The sequence below is a fragment of the Typopeltis vanoorti genome, chromosome 23 (genome assembly GCF_054136105.1).
Source record: "Typopeltis vanoorti isolate ZY-2024b chromosome 23, IOZ_Tvanoo_1.0, whole genome shotgun sequence".
Taxonomy (NCBI): Eukaryota; Metazoa; Arthropoda; class Arachnida; order Uropygi; family Thelyphonidae; genus Typopeltis; species Typopeltis vanoorti.
Window position 1 is genome coordinate 74026841 of NC_143571.1, and position 18550 is coordinate 74045390.

General features: G+C 36.2%; 1 protein-coding gene across 1 annotated transcript in view; it reads right to left on the reverse strand.

The window, feature by feature from the left end:
• The window catches only part of LOC150093981 (protein capicua homolog), a 315184-nt gene that overhangs the window by 168107 nt on the left and 128527 nt on the right, over positions 1-18550 (reverse strand). The window contains exon 8 of the mRNA XM_090412927.1: positions 1187-2470. Coding sequence (XP_090269053.1) covers positions 1187-2470 — 1284 coding nt within the window. The remainder of the gene's footprint in view (positions 1-1186; positions 2471-18550) is intronic.

Sequence of the window (18550 nt, forward strand, 5' to 3'; positions counted from 1 at the left end):
AACACAAATTTAAGGAAGCCTGTGAGATCGTTATCAATCACCCCAATATGAACAATAATGGTGGTCTAAAAATCCCATACATATGGAAGGCATATATTCGTCCAACAAATCCTTCCTCTCTAAGAACAACTATAAACAGGACTGTAGAAAATCCAAGATCCTAAATCAAAAATAACAATTGTAATACTAAAAATAGGACATCACTGTTAAGGAAGAAATCTGTAAGAAAGAATGTCTATTCATGTTGTAATTTATAAACAATTTTTTTAAAACCAAAAATAACAATTGTAATACTAAAAATAGGACATCACTGTTACTGATATCTGTAAGAAAGAATGTTTATTTAAATTCTAGCTTGATGTATTTTTTTTTACCACTAGAGGTCATGCCAGTAGAATAACGTGATCAAATATTCGTTTCTATACCATACAGTTTGTAATGTAATGCAACTTGTATAGTATAATTGTATGCTCCAGATGATGATCTTGATATGAAGATCGAAACGTCGAGATAATAAAGTTATTTATAACACAGTTGTAAAATCCATAATTTATAAAATGAATGCTGATCACAGTGTAACACTAAAAGAAAGGATCCTGTTCCAGGTGGTTACAAGGTTCCTTGTTCTTGCAACTTTTTGCCAGAGTGGCAGGAAAGGACCCAAGACTAAAGATCTAGATGGACTGATTTAGTGAAAAGTGGAAGACCAAAGATCTGATGATTTTGGATTTCTAAACAGTAACAGATTAAATTAGAGAAAAACTATCACCAGGAAGTTGGTAATGATATAAACTTGTCATTGAAAGTTTATATCACTGAAACCAGCACAGCTCTCCCCACAAGGGTACATAACTAGTATTTAATGACTATAATATTTTAAAACTTTATTTTATATGCCATTAATATCATTATTCACTCAGCAAATAAGGCATCATGGCCTAAATAAAGTTGCTCTGTTTTGCTACTGTCTGCTTCAAATTTAGTTTGGAGAGATGTTTTGGGAAATTTATTAGTGTTGCTTCACTCCATTTAAAAATGAATTTTTGTATGACAAAAATGAAAAAAAAAAAAATGCATGTTATAGATTACTAAACAGAAACAAATTATGAAATAATATAACAAATTTTCTATACTTTGAAACAATTTATAAAAAAAAAATAAAAATGACACCTTTGAAACGACTTACCTTTAACTCCTCCAGCTGGTTGAAGTGCAATTGGTGGTAGAAAATATTGCACTTGGGATGCTGCTCTGGGAACAGACTGTGGAGAGAGATGAATCTGACCTGGAGAAGCACTGATCGTGGATACTGGACTTGCCACTAAACCTTGGGGTGAAACTTGAGGAGTTGCTTTCAAAACAAGATTGGCTAAAACTGTTGGAGTACCAGCTGAACCTGGAGTTGAGGGAGTCTGAGGAGTTGATGGTGTACTATTTTGCTTTGATGCTGGAATAATCAAATTCTTTAAAGTTAAAAATTCTGATCCAGTATTTGAAACTGGAGTTACCTGTGTAGATACAAAACTTGGAGTAGCCTTCCCAGCTGATGGAGGACTAAGAATTGCCATGCTATACTGGGCCGTTCCTAAGGCGCTATTAGAAACAAGAATTGCTTGGGTTGTTTGAAGTACAGAGGTCTGAAGAGGAGAAATCTGCAATTTATTCTTATCAGGAGTGCCAGGACTACTATTATTTACATGAGGGGAGCCTGGTGAAAACTTAGTTGTAAAAGGAATGTGAGTTGACATAGTTTTAAGAGTTGGCGTAGTTTGTACATTAGTCACAATAGACGGAGGAGTTGGAGACAAAGCCAAGTTAATAGTTGGAGGTATAGACAAAGGTGGTGGTAAGCTACTGCCTCGAGACAGTTTTTGAACAGTTTTGTGTGTTTTTGGTTTTGTCACAGTTCCTGAATTGTCAGAAGACTTTCGTTCAGAAGTTAAGGTAGAACTACTTTGTATTTTTTGTCCTTGATTTGATACACACACTGGAATTTGATTTACTTCAGTACTTAGGGATGGCATAGTAGAAATAACTTTTGATAGAGCATCTGTAGTTATCACTGGTAAATCTCTATATATCTGAAGTGTTTCACCAGAGGTCATTAAAGTAGGAGGTGTTCTCTCTACAGAAAATGCTGAGAAAACATCAGAATTATGTATTTTGGGTGATTGCACATCTTTAAATACTGCTCCTGTAGGTTGAAAACTTGAAAGGTTGCTTGTAATAACATTTGGACCAACTGTAAATGACACCTGAGATGCAGATCCAGGATGAGCTTTAATAGGTTTGGGACGATGAGTGACATCGGATGATAAAGAAATTTTCATTACAGGTGAAAAACGTTGCTGAGGAAAAGCTTTGTTTTCAATAAGTGATTCTTCATCTGATTGACTTTCAGTATCACTTTCAGTTACTTGCTCTTTGCATTTTAAATCAATTGGTGGATTCTGCTGTTTCCCATGGTTTTCTGGAAGGGGGAAAAAAAACCTCTAAACACCATGCTCACTTTACTGTTGATTATTTCAGCATATAAAATGAAAACAATCATGGAGTTTACTTTTTTTTTTTTTTTTTTTAACAAAGTCATTCATCATTTCCTTGTTTTATATAATGAAATATATACATAATTAACAAACATAGCATAGAGAATTAACCACCCAATCATAAAATTAAATACATTTCTAAACATTAAGAGGAATACAATATGATTGACATCCTTTTCTCACAATAAAAAGATAATGCTGTAATAAAACACAATAATTAGTGGAATTTAAGATACAGAGAAACTAAGATATTAATTTAACAAGGAAAATATATGCATTCTTTTTAAAACATGTGATTATACAGTTTTTTGTTTCCTATGCATACAATGCAATATACATTGTTATTCAGGAAATTAAGAAGTGACAAGAAATTATATTCTTGTTTAAACCTTTACCCCATTGTAAACAAACAAAGTTTGCAAATGAAGTACCTTCCTATCTAGGTTACGTATATAGAAGCAATTGACTCAACTTCATCAATTGCCTCAGTATCCCTTAATGAAAAGCATAACTTCCTTCCAGGCATGTATATTGCTAGGCATTAAGGGAAGGGTTATTACTACCCAGGCCAGTTTCAACTTTTACTGAGGTGGGTATAGAGTTAAACAAGAACATAATTTCTTGGCAACTTGAATTTACTTTGTAACCAAGTGAAGAAAACTTTCTATACACCACTATTACAGAATTATCACAATGTTGCTCACTTTTAGATGCAATGCCAATACTAACAGGATTCTGTAACAGAGTTTCATATTTATGTGGTAAAATCTGTCCACTTTCTGATTACTTTCATTCCGCTGTAGTGCAACCAAAGCAGTTTGTCTTCGAATCTCAATTTAGCAGTAAACAGAAGCATTCTCAATTTATCTTAGAAAGTTTTGCAGCCCTCTCCTGAATTCTTCTTTTTCTTCCTCAAATTAGGATACATTACAAATGAGAACAACTTAAATTTAATAGGTAAATTATACAACAATCCCTTGATTAATGCACTCTTTAAAACAGGTGCATTAATCGAATACAATAACCTATGAGAAAATGTATACAGCAATCCCTCGATTAGTGCACCAAATGTGTTCCTTAAAACAGGTGCATTAATCGAAAACGCACTAATCGAATATAATAACCTATGGGAAATTTATAAAAGAATTAAGGTATGTCTCAGGACCTAGTTAAAGGAAAACCATGAAGCAGAAAGACAATAAAACATATTCAGAATATAAATTTTATTATTCTACTTCTTAACAGAGAATTGAGCTAAAGTAGTTTGGCAGGCATTTTGTTTCTTTTTTTTCATACAACCGACGGTATGACCCTATTCCTCTTCTACTCTTCTGCAAATTTTACTGCTTCTCTCTTCATCAGTGTCAGCCTCTAAGCATTGCTGCTTAAAAATTTTGATTGTATGAAAAATATTTTCAAATTGTTTCTGTGAAATCTCTTTTGGCTGACTATCAGTGGTTAAATTTTCTTCATATTCTTTGGGATCTTCCCGCTGTACATCTAAATTTAGCAGGTCGGAATCACTCAATTCTTCAGAATGAGATTTAATTAACTCTTTGACATTATCATTGTCAATCTCATCAAACCCAGTTCATGCCCGATGTTGGCAATTTCCTTAACAATATCATCCATTTCATTTGAAAAGCTTCCAAAATCTTTTGCATAATGTGGAAGAATGTGCTTCCAAACGGCTCGCATATTGCTAGCAGTAATTTCATTCCAATTCTTCCAGAATTCTACTAATGTCATATAATTCTCACCAGATGTTGCTTCTATTGCCTGTTTAAATGTTCTTCTCAGGTAGTATGCCTTAAAGGTTGCGATAATCCCCTGGTCCATAGGTTGTATGAGAGAAGTTGTATTTGCCATTAAACATAACTTTGTAAAATGTTTTAAATTGATAACTAAATTATTTTATTTCACTTTCGTGAGTAATTTTTTAAAATAGTTAGCCATAAAAATGTATAGACAGGAAATTTTTAAAATCTGTAACATTTATTTTTAAGATGAATATGGGTGCACTAATCGAATTTGGGTATCGAGAAAAAATGACGCACTAATCGAGGGATTAGTGCATTTTCGATTAGTAATTCGCTCCTCAGATTTCTTCTTTGATCCTTAATTTTTTTTATAAAAGAATTAGGTTATGTCTCAAAACCTAGTTAAAGGGAAACTATGAAGCTTAAAGACAATAAAAAATATTCAGAAAATAAATTTATTATTCTACTTCTTATTTATTCAGTTTGGCAGGTATTCTATTTCTTTTTTCCATACAACTGATGGTATGGCTCTATTGCCTCTTCTGCAAATTTTACTGATTCTCTCTTCACCAGGGTCAATCTCTAAGCATTGCTGCTTAAAAACTTCGACTGTACAAAAACTATTTTCAAATTGTTTCTGTGAAACCACTTTGGGCTTGTCAGTGATTAAATTTTCTTCATATTCTTCAGGATCTTCCCGCTGTGCATCTAAATTTAACAGGTCAGAATCCCTCAACTTCTCAGAATGAGATTTAATTAACTTAGATTCATTTGAAAAGCCTCTAAAATCATTTGCACAATGTGGAAGAATGTGCTTCCAAACTTCTAGCAGTAATTTCATTCGACTTTGCGACTTTATTACCAGGATGAGATTTCTCCGATTTGGCTAGAAAAGACTTGGAAGGCATTTGCTTCCAAAAAAGGCCGGTTTCATCGACATTAAATATTTGTTGATCACAATAGTCTCCCTTCTTACATAATTTTCTTCAAAATCTCTGGATATCTTCTTATCTGCACTTGCAGCTTCGACTGTAATTAGAACATTATGTAGGCTATTTCTCTTTTTGAAATGCTCAAATCACCCAGCACTAATGTGGAATTCTTCTTCTTTTCCATCACTGATAGCCCTTCCTTTCCAGGTTACAAAGAGACAATGCTTTTGATTTAATAAGGCCAGTGTTTAGCGGGATCCGTTTTTGGTTACAATCTTTGATCCATGTGGAAAGAAGGCTCTCTAATTCAATCATTATAATACTTTGATTTCGAGTGCATGCAGGATGAACTTGAAGCAGCCTTACCTTTCTCTTTGTATTCAGCAGTTGATTCATCCATTTTTGTGTTCTTGTCCTATCTTTGCTCTGGACTCTCCTTGTTAATTTTTCTTTATTATTTCAAGTTTTGCTTCCAATCAGATTACTTTTTGAATCCTTTTCACACTTCTATTTATAGCTCACTAATTCTTTTACTCATGATTTTATTTTATTTAGCAGAACTAAATACACAACTGGGTGCTGCTATAGATCAGGTGATGGAAAAGATGGTGGTGACAGTATGCACAAGCAAATAGAACAAATGAGTGGAAGGAGGGTAATTATTATGGGAGATTTCAACTATGGTCGCATTGATTGGAGTGAGGAGAGGACACACGGGAGGAAGGAATTGGATTTTATGCGGTTATTAAGGGATAACTATCTGCGACAGCATGTAATGGAAAATGCTAGGGGTCAGAGAGTGCTTGACCTAGTAATTACATCTGAGGATTTGGCTGTAATGAACATGACCATGTTGCCACCAATTGGTGAGAGTGACCATAAGGTCATGACTTTGAAGGTGGCTAAAGGAGTGGAATTTACAATTAAGACAGGGTACATGTGGAATTATCAGGCTGGAAAGTATGACAAGCTTAGGAGTTTGATTGGTTCAGTGCCATGGCACGTACAACAGCAAGGACTAGAAGTTGATAGTGCATGGGAGGCAGTTAAGAAGTGTTTGCATGAAGCAATGGCTGACTGTATACCTAGAGTCCGAATAATAAATCAACTAGGGGTTAAATGGATGAATAACACCATTAAGCTTGAGCTGCAAAAAAAGAAACAACTATGGAGGGAATTTAAGGAGAAAAGTGACCGGCAGTCACATGAACTGTATAAAGCGCAGGCCAGAAGGTTAACGAGTGTGGTAAGAAAAGCAAAAAAGGTTTACGAAAGAACATTGGCCATGCAGGCTAAAGAGAATCCTAAACAGTTTTTTAGATATGTAGCAAGTAAAAGGAAAAATGTACATGGCAGAATGATTTTAAAGAATGCCGATGGTAGGGAGGTAACTGAATCAGTTGATATAGTTGAGTTACTGAGTGAGCACTTTGCAAGTATATATCATCCAGGTGGTGACATTGCAGAAACGAATAAACCAGTAGATTATACGGGAATTGTGGTGACTGAAGCGGAGGTGAGTAGTCTATTGCATAACCTCAATGTCAATACATCCATGGGATTGGATGGTATACCAGCTAGTGTCGTACGAGACGCAGCTAAAGAATTGTCAGTACCCTTGACCATTTTGTTTAATTTGGGTCTCGGGTCTGGGTTAGTCCCGAGGGGGTGGAAAAAGGGGAAAATAGTTCCACTGCATAAAGGTGGTTCCAAGAATGCTGTTGTAAATTACCAACCAATTAGCATATCAGGAATCGTTGTCAAGGTCGTAGAGAAATTAGTCAAGAAAAGAATACAGGATTGGATAGATGAAAATGGGGGACAACATGGTTTTGTGAAAGGTAGATATCATGCCTCAGTAACTTGCTCACGTTTTATAACACAGTGATAGCTGAACTGGATAGGGGTAATGGATTTACAGTGATACTACTGGACCTTGCCAAGGCCTTTGAGAGGATACCACATGGAACCGTAATCAGTAAACTGGAGCAGATGGGGATAGATATAGGGTTGGTGAGATGGATAGGAGGGTGGTTGAAGGAGAGATACCAGAGAGTGGTTTATGCAGTAGTGGAGTCTAAAAGACAGCTTGTGACTAGTGGTGTGCTGCAGGGCTCTGTTCTTGGACCACTGCTTTTCAATTTGTTCATCAATGATATAGGAAAGGATTTGAGAGGAAGTGTTCACTTGTTTGCTGATGATGCAAAGTTGGGTAGAGCAATTGTGAGTGCACAGGATGTCAAATTTTTACAAGATGATTTGGATAGTTTAGAGGACTGAGCTAGGAAAAATGGATGTCAATTTAATGTGGCAAAGTGTAAGGTTATGCACTTTGGGGTGAAAAGAATAGCAGCAGTATATCGCATTGGTGGAACCGTACTCCATGAGATTGATGAGGCCAGGGATTTGGGAGTGTTGGTGGATAGGGAATTGAAGTTTAGGGGCACACTGCAAAAGTGACTAAATCAACTCATCAAATCACTTGGCTTCTGAAAAATGCTTTAACATGCAGAGACAAACAAGTTGTTGTTCCTCTGTATCGAGCCTTGATAAGACCCCATCTGGACTTCTGTGCCCATTTATGGATACCAGGGTTTCTTCGTGATGGGGAGGAAGTGGAGAGGATCCAGAGACTAGTGATCAAGATGATAGACGGTCTGTGGAATGAACCTTATGAGAATAGGTTGAAGATTTGTGGGTTGCAGAGATTGGACGATAGGTGATGGAGGGGTGATATGATTGAGACATTCAAATTAGTGAAGGGTTTCTATAAGATTGATCCAGAAAATTTTTTTGAAAATATGACTGGTGGTGGGAGGACTAGGGGCCATGCATGGAAGCTGGGCAAGAGCGTGGTGGACAAGGAGTTAGAGCTAGGTTTTTTACTTAGAGAGTGGTGAATGAGTGGAATAAGCTGCCAGAGTCTGTTTTGGGTGCTACGACCGTGAATGAGTTCAAGGCAAGGTATGATAGATATTGTGTCAATGTCAAATAGTTGTTCTTGACAAGATGTTAGGACCTCCCTTGATGAGTCTGTCGACGCCTCGAAGTTGTCCGGAACAATAATAATAATAATAACAATAATAGTAATAATAACAGGACTGTACAGGTGCATATGGTGTAGTTGACTGTAATTTTTTTATCCTTTGTATATTATTATACTTATATATATATATATATATGATGATGATCAGCCTGTTTTTCTACCCACTACAGGGTGAAGGCCTCTCCCATTGAAGGAGGATTGGGACTACTTCTCCCATGGTGACCCAGTCCATCTTGGGAGAGTGTGTATACACCTGGATGAATGAACGTATGAAGATGAAAAACAATCACAAACATCCATGCCCTTGACAGGATTTGAACCCACAGCCTCTTGGCTGGAGAACAGATATGCTAACCACTCAGCCAACCAGGCCAGCATATCTATCTATACACACACACACACACACCCTCTGTCCAAAAAGAAACCCAACTTTTCGAAAATAGAAGAAACTAGTGGCACCTCCTGTTGTATCTTTTTGTTGCCAAAAGCGGCAACCTTCATTAGTGTTGTGTCAACTGTTTATAACATTTGTTTCATTAGAAGCTGAGTTATAGTGCCAAGAGTGACAGTGTGTTTTGACGAATGGTCGGAAAATGAGTTTCAAACATAGAGCTGCGATTGACTTTTGTGTTAAACTTGGTAAACGTTTTACCAAAATGCATCAAATGCTTCAAAAAGCATACAGAGATGAATGCTTATCCCGTACTTAAGTTTACGAGTGGTTTAAGCGATTTCAAAGTAGTCATGAGACGCTTGAGGACGACGAAAAGCCAGGTCATCTAAAAACTGGACTGAGCAAAATTAATATCCATAAAGTGCGTGATTTCATCAAAGAAAACCTGAAATCGTCTGTGAAATTGATTGAAGATAAATTGAGGATTCCAAAATCAACTGTACACAACATTTTGACCGAGAGTTTGGGCCTTCGTAAATTCAATTCGTGATTTGTACCCCACAACTTGACCAGATGACCAAAAAATGTATTGAATTGAATACTGCAAGGACCTCATTAAAACCACTCAAACTTCATTGAAACGATTGTTACTGGTGACGAAACGTGGTGTTTTGAGTATGAGTCCGAAACAAAGTGCCAGAGTGCTGAATGGAGACCACCAGAAGAGGGTGCATCCGAAAAAAGGTCACTTTGAGAAGTCAAAAGTAAAGACAATGCTGATTTGTTTCTATGATTCCAAGGGCATTATCCACAAAGAATTCGTTCTGCCTGGCCAAACGGTCAACTCAAAATTTTGAAGTGATTGATAGCAAGAATTTATCGCGTACAGCATGAATATCGTGATGACCAACCGTTTGTCAAAACACACTGTCACGCTTGGCACTATAACTCGGCTTCTAATGAAACAAATGTCATAAACAGTTGACACAACACTAAAGAGTTGCCGCTTTCGACAACAAAAAGATACAACAGGTGACGCCACTAGTTTCTTCTATTTTTCGAAAAGTTCGGTTTCTTTATGGACAGAGAGTGTGTGTGTATATGTATACACACACACACACATATATATATATATATATTGCAGATGACATTGCATTACTTGCAAGCACAGAAGAAAATCTACAGCGAATTTCATAAAATAAAGGAGGAGTGTAAAAAATCTGGATTAAACATAAATATAGACAAAAAAAAAATTTATGCAAATAGGAAAAAGAAGCACCAATCTGAAAATTTAAATTGATAGTAAGAATCTAGAGTAGGAAAAGATCCAGAAAACTTCACCTACCTTGGAGGAGTTATTGAGTACAATGGTGAAATTATAAACAGATGAATCAGTCAAGCATCCCAAACTTTTGGACGACTTAATAATATATGGAAGTCAAGAGATATCAAACAAGTAACAAAAGTAAGAATCTATGAAACAATGGTCCTCCCAATACTCCTCTATGGAAGTGAATGCTGGAATCTCAAAAAGGGTGAAGAAAAAAAATTATTAGTTACTGAAAGAGGTTGACTAAGAAGATTACTTGGAGTATCTCTGCTGGATCGACTAAGAAACAAAGACATAAAGAAACGACTAAAACAAGAAATAACAATAATAGACAAAATCCAAGAAAGAAGACTGCGATGGTTTGGCCTGTGACCAGAATGGGAACAGAAAGACTACCATCTAAAGCCCTGAATACAATGATGGAAGGTAAAAGATCCAAAGAACGGCCCAGAATTAGATGGATAGACAAAATAAGTGAGGACCTGAAAACCAAATCACAACAAGCAACACCAAACTGGACAGAATTGTTCAGACTCTCCCAGGACAGACAAAATTAATTAATTTTTTTTTTCTCAGCAGAGGTCAGGCTAATGTAAATGGTTAATAAAGTAGTTAGATTAGATTTAGAGTACTCGGCTTATGTCATGTTCAAATATATGTGTTTCTGATAATGGCCTTCATATAGAGGTTGAAACATCTAGTATTATTATCTTAATTCTAAGTAAAGTCATAGCTCCAACATGTGTTTTTTTATCTCCATAAATTCTACACAATGAATAGCATTACATTGTTTCCTAAGCTAATCCTTTGCATTCCTCTATGTACAATATCACACGACTCTTAATGTTTTAAATAATCCATTTATTTTATTTATTTAGCTTATGGGGGACATACAAAATTATATGATTTTACACTTATACATATGGTATATGCAAAACATACATTATTTATTAAAAAGAAATTAAGTTAAAGTTATTGACTCAGAGTGCCATGCAATTACTTCAGTGTAGTTACCAGAAGCAAGTTTCTTGCCATATTCAACTGTAGATGTCTTGATTTTACTAAACCAAATCTAGTATTTATATCGTGGTGAATAGGAAGAGATGCATCCTCCAATATTTTATTACAACACTCACAGTACATTCCTATTTCTCAGAACAGTAACAGAAGGTAAAGTTCCTGGAAAAAGAACAAGGACCATCAATAAGATGGATCTACCCCTTGATCTGCATTATGGTCTGATCAGTCACTTCAGACCATGCATGGTGTCTGAAGTGACTGATCTTCAGAGATTTGAATCTTCCAGAAAGACATAGAACAGGAGCATACATGAGCACTCATTGGTGATGTGATATGATGGATAGCCTGGTTTGCTATCTGACAGTTGTATGCTAAACAGGCAACTGTCAACCACCAAGAGGTGGTCATGGTTGATGCATGCTGCAATGACCATGACCACTCTGTACTCTATTGAGGGTTACCCAGATGTTATGAGGAAGCTCAAATCCTGAAGGATGTTGACCATTGAGAAGAGGTTACCACAACAAAAAAGTCCTATCTATCCACTCTAAGCCATGCAACTAGTTCATTGCAGTTATCAGAAGCAAGTTTCATGCCATATTCAACTGTAGATGTCTTGATTTTACTAGACTGAATCTTGTATTTATATTATAGTGAATAGGAAGACATGCATCCTCCAATATTTTATTACAACTCTCATAGTAAGTTCCTATTTCTCCTTATGTGGGGGTGGTTCTATATGACGTAACTTGAGCCAGAATAGAAGTGTTATTCTAATAGTACCCACATATACATAATTATTGTTATTATAATACAAGTATCTCCATGGAATCAGAAGACATTGTGGTAGATCCATTATTCACACACTAGCCATCATTCACTCAATACCAATCATATTTTTCTTTAAACTCATTCACTAATGAAGCATTCACAGCCACCTCCGGCAAATCATTCTGCCCATTCACTACTCTTTGAGCAAAAAACCTAGTCCTAACACCCTTGCTAACCACACTCTTACAACTCAATTATTCAATTGTTCTCTCCCTTTTTGCCATGTACTGAAAAAAAAGTCTTCAGTGTCAATCCTATAAAACCCCTTTAATAACTTAAATGCTTCTTATTGTGTCTCCTCTTTTTCATCTATCAGCTAATTTTTGAAGCTGCCTACAGATCATTGATCTATTCTCATAAGGAGTATGCTACAATCTTTGTCACTCACCTCTGGATTCTCTCCACAACTTCATCACCATGGAATCTGGGAGTTCAGATCAGTGCACAGTAGTCTAGATGTGGCCTTATACAGCGGAACAATAACCTCTTTGTCCCTGCTTTTTAGTGTGTTCTTCAACAACCACATAATCTGATGTGCTGTTTTGGTTGCCTTTGCAATATGCCCTCTAAACTTCAACTCCCTGTCCACAATCACACCCAAGTCCCTAGCCTCATCAGATTCCTGCAGTTCAGTTCCATCAATATAATACACGGCTTCTCTTCCTAAGTGCATCACCTTAAACTTGGCTACATTAAACTGGCAGCCACTTACCTTTGCCCATACTGCTAGTCTGTTTAAGTCTTCCTGCAGGATCTGTACATCACCTTCATTTACCATTCCTCTTCCCAGTTTAGCACCATCAGTACACAACTGAATAATTTCTGTCAAATCATTTCCTATATTACTATATGCATTAAACAACAGAGAACCATTATTAAATTATTATCAAAATTCATTAATAAAAAAGAGGGCCATTATATGACATAATTCACCTTGTCTAATTTAAAACTGCATCGATTTTACCAATACTAATCATTCAGCCATACAGCCGAACAGTAAGTTGAATATATAATCTCTGTGCAAAAGCATGGAGAGTAGATGCATATGCTCCCTAGGGATATACCAGCCAGCTTGCTAAGAATATTATTCCTTGTTCTTGGCTTAGCAATCACATTTGTAAGATGCTTACTACATAATAAAGTTCTATCCAAAATAATGACAAGATACTTCGGATTTTGATTATAAGTTAGAAATGTCCTATTTAAAGAGATATTTAAAGTGAGATTAGCCATCCTATTATTTAGATGGAAGCAGCAGCATTCTGTCTTTATGACACACTTTGTGTAGGTCTATTTCTTAAAATACTGACTCAGCATGTCCATGTCCCTCTTCATGGCATTCTCCAAAACCTCTACTTTTGTATGTTGTATTGCAATTGTAATGTCATCAGCATAGGTGAACAATAATCCATTGCTCATGTTCTGCCGTGTATTCAACTACCTAATGCCACTGATGACCTGTAATTTTCAGGTTGAAATATATGGCTATTAAATATATTATTCACTCTTTTCCATGTGTTATCCTGTCATCATCATCATCATCAAATTCCTGCCATGTACCCTCAACGGAGTGTACAGGATATGATAGTACTACATGAAAAAAATTACATCATTACTAACTTCCTATCTACAATTTTCCTCCAAATCAGTCTGTTACTTGTCAAGACTCCAACATTATCAGATCTTATAACTAAGATGAAAAGCCAAACGGCTATTTTTTTCTGGCGAGGTTGATAAGTTAAGGGAGATACTCGCCAGAAAAAAATAGCCATTTGGCTTTTCATCTTAGTTATAATATGTTATAATATAATATAGTGACACACCTTTCTGGCAATTGTATAGCAAAAGTATGTAAGTTCTTTTCACTTCAACTCTGATATTCTAGGTCTAGCTACTCACTGATGAGACCTCAAAAAAGGTTGAAACTGGTCTGGGTAGTGACCTCTCCTCATAATGTAAAACAGTACTACATCTCCTAGGAGCTGTGTGTTTTTACATTATGAGAAAATATCAAGAATAGTGAGGGATCTTGCTCCACCTTTGCAACGAGTTGCCTTGGTGTGGCACTACCATCTTACGCAGATCCAAGCGTAAGTGGTCACTTAGGCTTGGATCTGCCGACAGTTCGTCGGCATGAAACGTTCAGATCGTAGTATTCGATCTTAGTTTCGCTTACTGGCTGAAAAACAATAAGGGATTTTTATCCTCCTTAACTTAAATTATCAGATCTTATATTTCTATCGTCTAAGGCACTTTGTACCATATCAATTCACCTATATCTTGGTCTTCCTCTGGGTCGTTTTGCTGCCAACCTGGCAGAGAACACTTGTTTTGCTAATCCTTCCTCGCCCATTCTGTTTAAGTGACCATACCACCTGAGATTAGCTCTGCTAACACATTCCTGGATGCTGACAATGTCAAGTTCTTTCCTAATACCCTCGTTTTTAATATGATATTGCCATTGATGTCATCTGTTCATGCCTCTAATCTTTCTCAGGACTCTCATATCTGTGGTCTCTAGTCTTTGGTCGAGTGTTTTACTTCTGACCCAGCTCTCAGATCCATAAGTTAAAACTGGTTTGAACACTGTCTTGTATACAGCTAATTTAGTGTTCCAACTAATTTCTCTCTTATTCCATATGAATTTATTCAATTGACTTCCCACCATACCAGCTTTGCTGATTCTGTTCTATTTCTATATTTAATTTACCATCTTCAGTAAAAATCGTGCCTAAGTAGCTGAAATGTTTTAGGATCTCCATTCACAACACAGTTGACATTTTTAATGATTCTGCCTATTTTCATTGTCTTTGTCTTTTTATTGCTGACCTTCATACCATATCTATTACAACCGCTATTCAATTTAGTCAGAGAATCTTGCAGACTTGTAGCGGATTTATTTAGACATATAACATCATCCGCATAAAGCAAAGAGCTGACGTTAACATCTCCAATTTTGATATCATGTTTAATTCCACTTTCCTTCGTAATGTGATCCATATAGATAATGAATAACAGAGGGGATAATGTACATCCTTGTCTCACACCAGATTTAACATTAAACCATCTTCCTGTACTTCCTTCAATTCTAACTGTTGACTTACAACTCAAATAAAGACTAAGTATTGCTTGATATAATGCCCCATTGACACCATATAACTGCAGCGTATTGAATATCTTCTCTCTTGGCACCTTGTCATATGCCTTTTCCAAATTGAAAACACTTAAATACAGATCTTTGTTATATTCCCATGCTTTCTCGACTATTTGTCGTAAAGTGAAGATCTGATCCTGACAGCCTCTATTTGGCCTGAATCCAGCTTGTTCTTCACCAAGCTTTTCTTCCACAATTCTTCTCAACCGTTTCTCAAGTATACTTGCATAGATCTTGCCAGGAACACTCAGTAGGCAAATACCTCTGTAATATCTCACATTCAGTTTTATTTCCCTTTTTATATATGGGTACTATGAGAGCTCTACTCCAATCATCAGGAATTCGTCCCTCTGTCCATGCTTTCTGAACTATGCAGTGCAGCCACTGTAAGACTCTTATACCACCATACTTCAGCATTTCTGGTCGAATATCATCTACTCCTGCTGCCTTTCCACATTTCAAGTCTTTGATGGCTTTTTCTACTTCAAGTATGGATATGTATTCCTGACTGCATGCCTGGTCAGTGGTTTTTACCACTGTGCTGTCATCATTGCTTGTTTCATTTAGCAGTTTTTCAAAGTAATTACTCCATACTTCAAGGATATCTTTTTCTCCCGTTTTCATGTCACCTTTATCATCTCTAACTCCTTTTACAGCACTCTTTCTTCCATTCCTAAGCTTCTTCAACAACCTCCAGAATATTTTGCCACCTTCTTGATATTTATTTTCTATAAATATCAAGAATTTTGTGTTATCATATAATTTTGTTATCATATATAATTTTGTGTTATCCTGTTAATGTCTGAAATATGATTGTATACATTTATGTTACATTTAATCTATTGCTATTATGCGACACCTCCAAGGAGTCCAAAGACTTGTCGAAGGAGGACACCTATTCTACAGCTCTGTCTCCACCACTCAATCCACCAACTACAGCAAACCGCAACTACACCAACACCATCTACTGCCCACCACCACTAGCATTTTCACAGACAATCACAAACATCCATGCCCACAATGGGATTCGGATCCGAAACCTTTTGGCTGCAGAGTAGATACACTAACCGCTTGGCCAACCAGGCTGGCAATGTCATGGGATCATTTACTCCCCTTGAGGATACATATTAGAAATCTGATGATGATATTTGTTATTGAAGAACACTTTGTTATTTTTGTGTTGAAATGAAATATTTTCTGTTTCCTCCCCTGCCCTCGTGATATAAAAAAAAAAGTTTTCTGTCATGTTAACATTCCAGCCTATCTTCCTTCCTTGTTGATCTCCTGTATATTTGGTGAAATCTTGTTACCTTGTTCTTGTCCCGTCAGCTTGAAATACTATAAATGAAAACTCAAGAAATAAACTATCACGTGTAAATTGCATTCCAGTTTTATTCTTGTGTACATTTCAATTAATTTTTGAAATCAGAACTTTTTTGCAAGAAATTTTGCAATTACATTTTTGAAACCAGTTCATGCTTCTTTTTTGAGTTATAGTTATTGTTCCTTCAAACTAATCTACAGTTGATGTTCATATATCCTACAAAAACACCTTCTTTGAGATAATTATTTGTAAGATTTGGAAACTTGTAGCAAAAATTTAAGTCATTTACTATTCTTGTCTAATGCTTAACAAAGAAAATGCTTTATGAAACAAGCAGCAGTAAAATAACTTTATTTGGATTCTTTAAATTTTCAAAGAGGATATTTCAACTTGGTACTGATTTTGGGTTTTTTCCATTAACAAAAATTTGGCATTTTCATATTATTGGATGGAACAGCAGAGCAGGAAATTAATATCAGACATAGAGAAATGTCTTGGGAAAATTTGGAGAAAAGAATACAGCTAATAATTATGATAAATACATGCTAGATTTTTGTTCAGGATATGGACTAGTCATTACTAATACTATGTTCAAGCATAAAATTCACATGGAGAGAACACTAAAGAAATTTTTAAAAAAGTTTCATTGACTATGCTACTATTCTAACATCTTCACAATAGTTTAGGACACAAGAGCATACATGAGATAATGTAGACTTTAAATGGTGGTGGACTGACTGAGTTGCTGAAACTGGCAGCTTCCATGTTGAATACACTCAATACAGTTGGATACAATACTAAGACAATAAAATCCTAACAAAATATTACAGTCATACAAAAAAATATCATCAATTTGAATAACGCAAACTTAAAAACCAATATTGGCAATGAAATAAACACAATATCTTTTCTTACAAAACATTTGAAACAGGAAGTAATCACCATTTAGTTTTGAGCAGGATAAAATTTACTAGGTGGTAGATGATATTCATCACCAGGTGAAACCACACCACCTTGGTTACTGGGCCTGAAGTGACTGCCATATTTGGTTCCCAGAGCAGGAGTTCTGGTTTCTGTCCCATGGTTTTTAAGTTTGCATTATTCAAATTGGTGATTTTTTTGTACAACTGTATAGTATTTTGTTAGGATTTTATTGTCTTAGTATTATATCCAACTGTATTGAGTGTATTCAACATGGAAGTTACCAGTTTCAGCAACTCAGCCAGTCCACCACCATTTAAAGACTACATTATTCATAGCATAGTTAATGATTTTGTTGATTGCTATACATACAGTATGGGAATGTGTATGGGTGCATGAAATGTAGGCAGAGGGAGACACAAGTATCTCAATCTTGGGATTTAGCAGCAGAGGAGATAGTGCTTCAGAAATGGGTGAAATTCAGTTAGTGGATTCCAGTAGTGTGTTGGAAGGCGAGAGAATATTAAAGATATACGCACATGGATTTGACCTTGGGCAGTATAGAAAATGGAGATGGTTTGCCTGATGGCCATGATTGCATGTGTGAATGTAAACTAAAAGCAGGACGTGTGGAAAGAGAAATAGAACTGCTGAGAAAGGAGATAAAAGGAATGAAGAATGAGATGAGGAGGATGGATGATGGTATTAGGAGGATGGAGAAGTTTGCTAGTGAGAAAAGAACAAGAGTAGGTGTAAGAGAATGCATCAGAGAGGAAGGAGAAAGAATGGGAGAGACAGTGGAAGAGTGGAAACTGCAGAAAATCGAGAGAGTGCAGAAGCAAGGGATAGAGAAATGAGTTTCAGAGAGAGAGATTAGAAGTTGTAGTGAGAGAAAGAAGAATGAATCTGCTGGGAATGTCATGTATAGAGATTCAATGATTCAGGGTGTGCAGAATGCCAGAGGAGTGCTTGTCTGGTAGAACAACAGAAAGTATGGTCAATGAAGAGGGCTGAAAATGTGGAGGAGATGATAGTAATGTTTAAGACAAATGACCTGAGAGGTAGCATGAATTGTGTAGCATGAGATTTGAGGTTGATGTTACAGATTGTGCAGCAGAAATGTGTCAGAGAAAAGAGTGTGAGCATGTTTTCCCATCATGATAATGCGGAGTGAAAGAGAAGAGGTCTGGAATATGTGGATGCACAAAGTATGTTTGAGGATAGAAGAGCTGCATGCAAGAGATGGATGACATCTGAAAGCATAAGGGTGCAGGCATTTGGAGAGAGAGTTG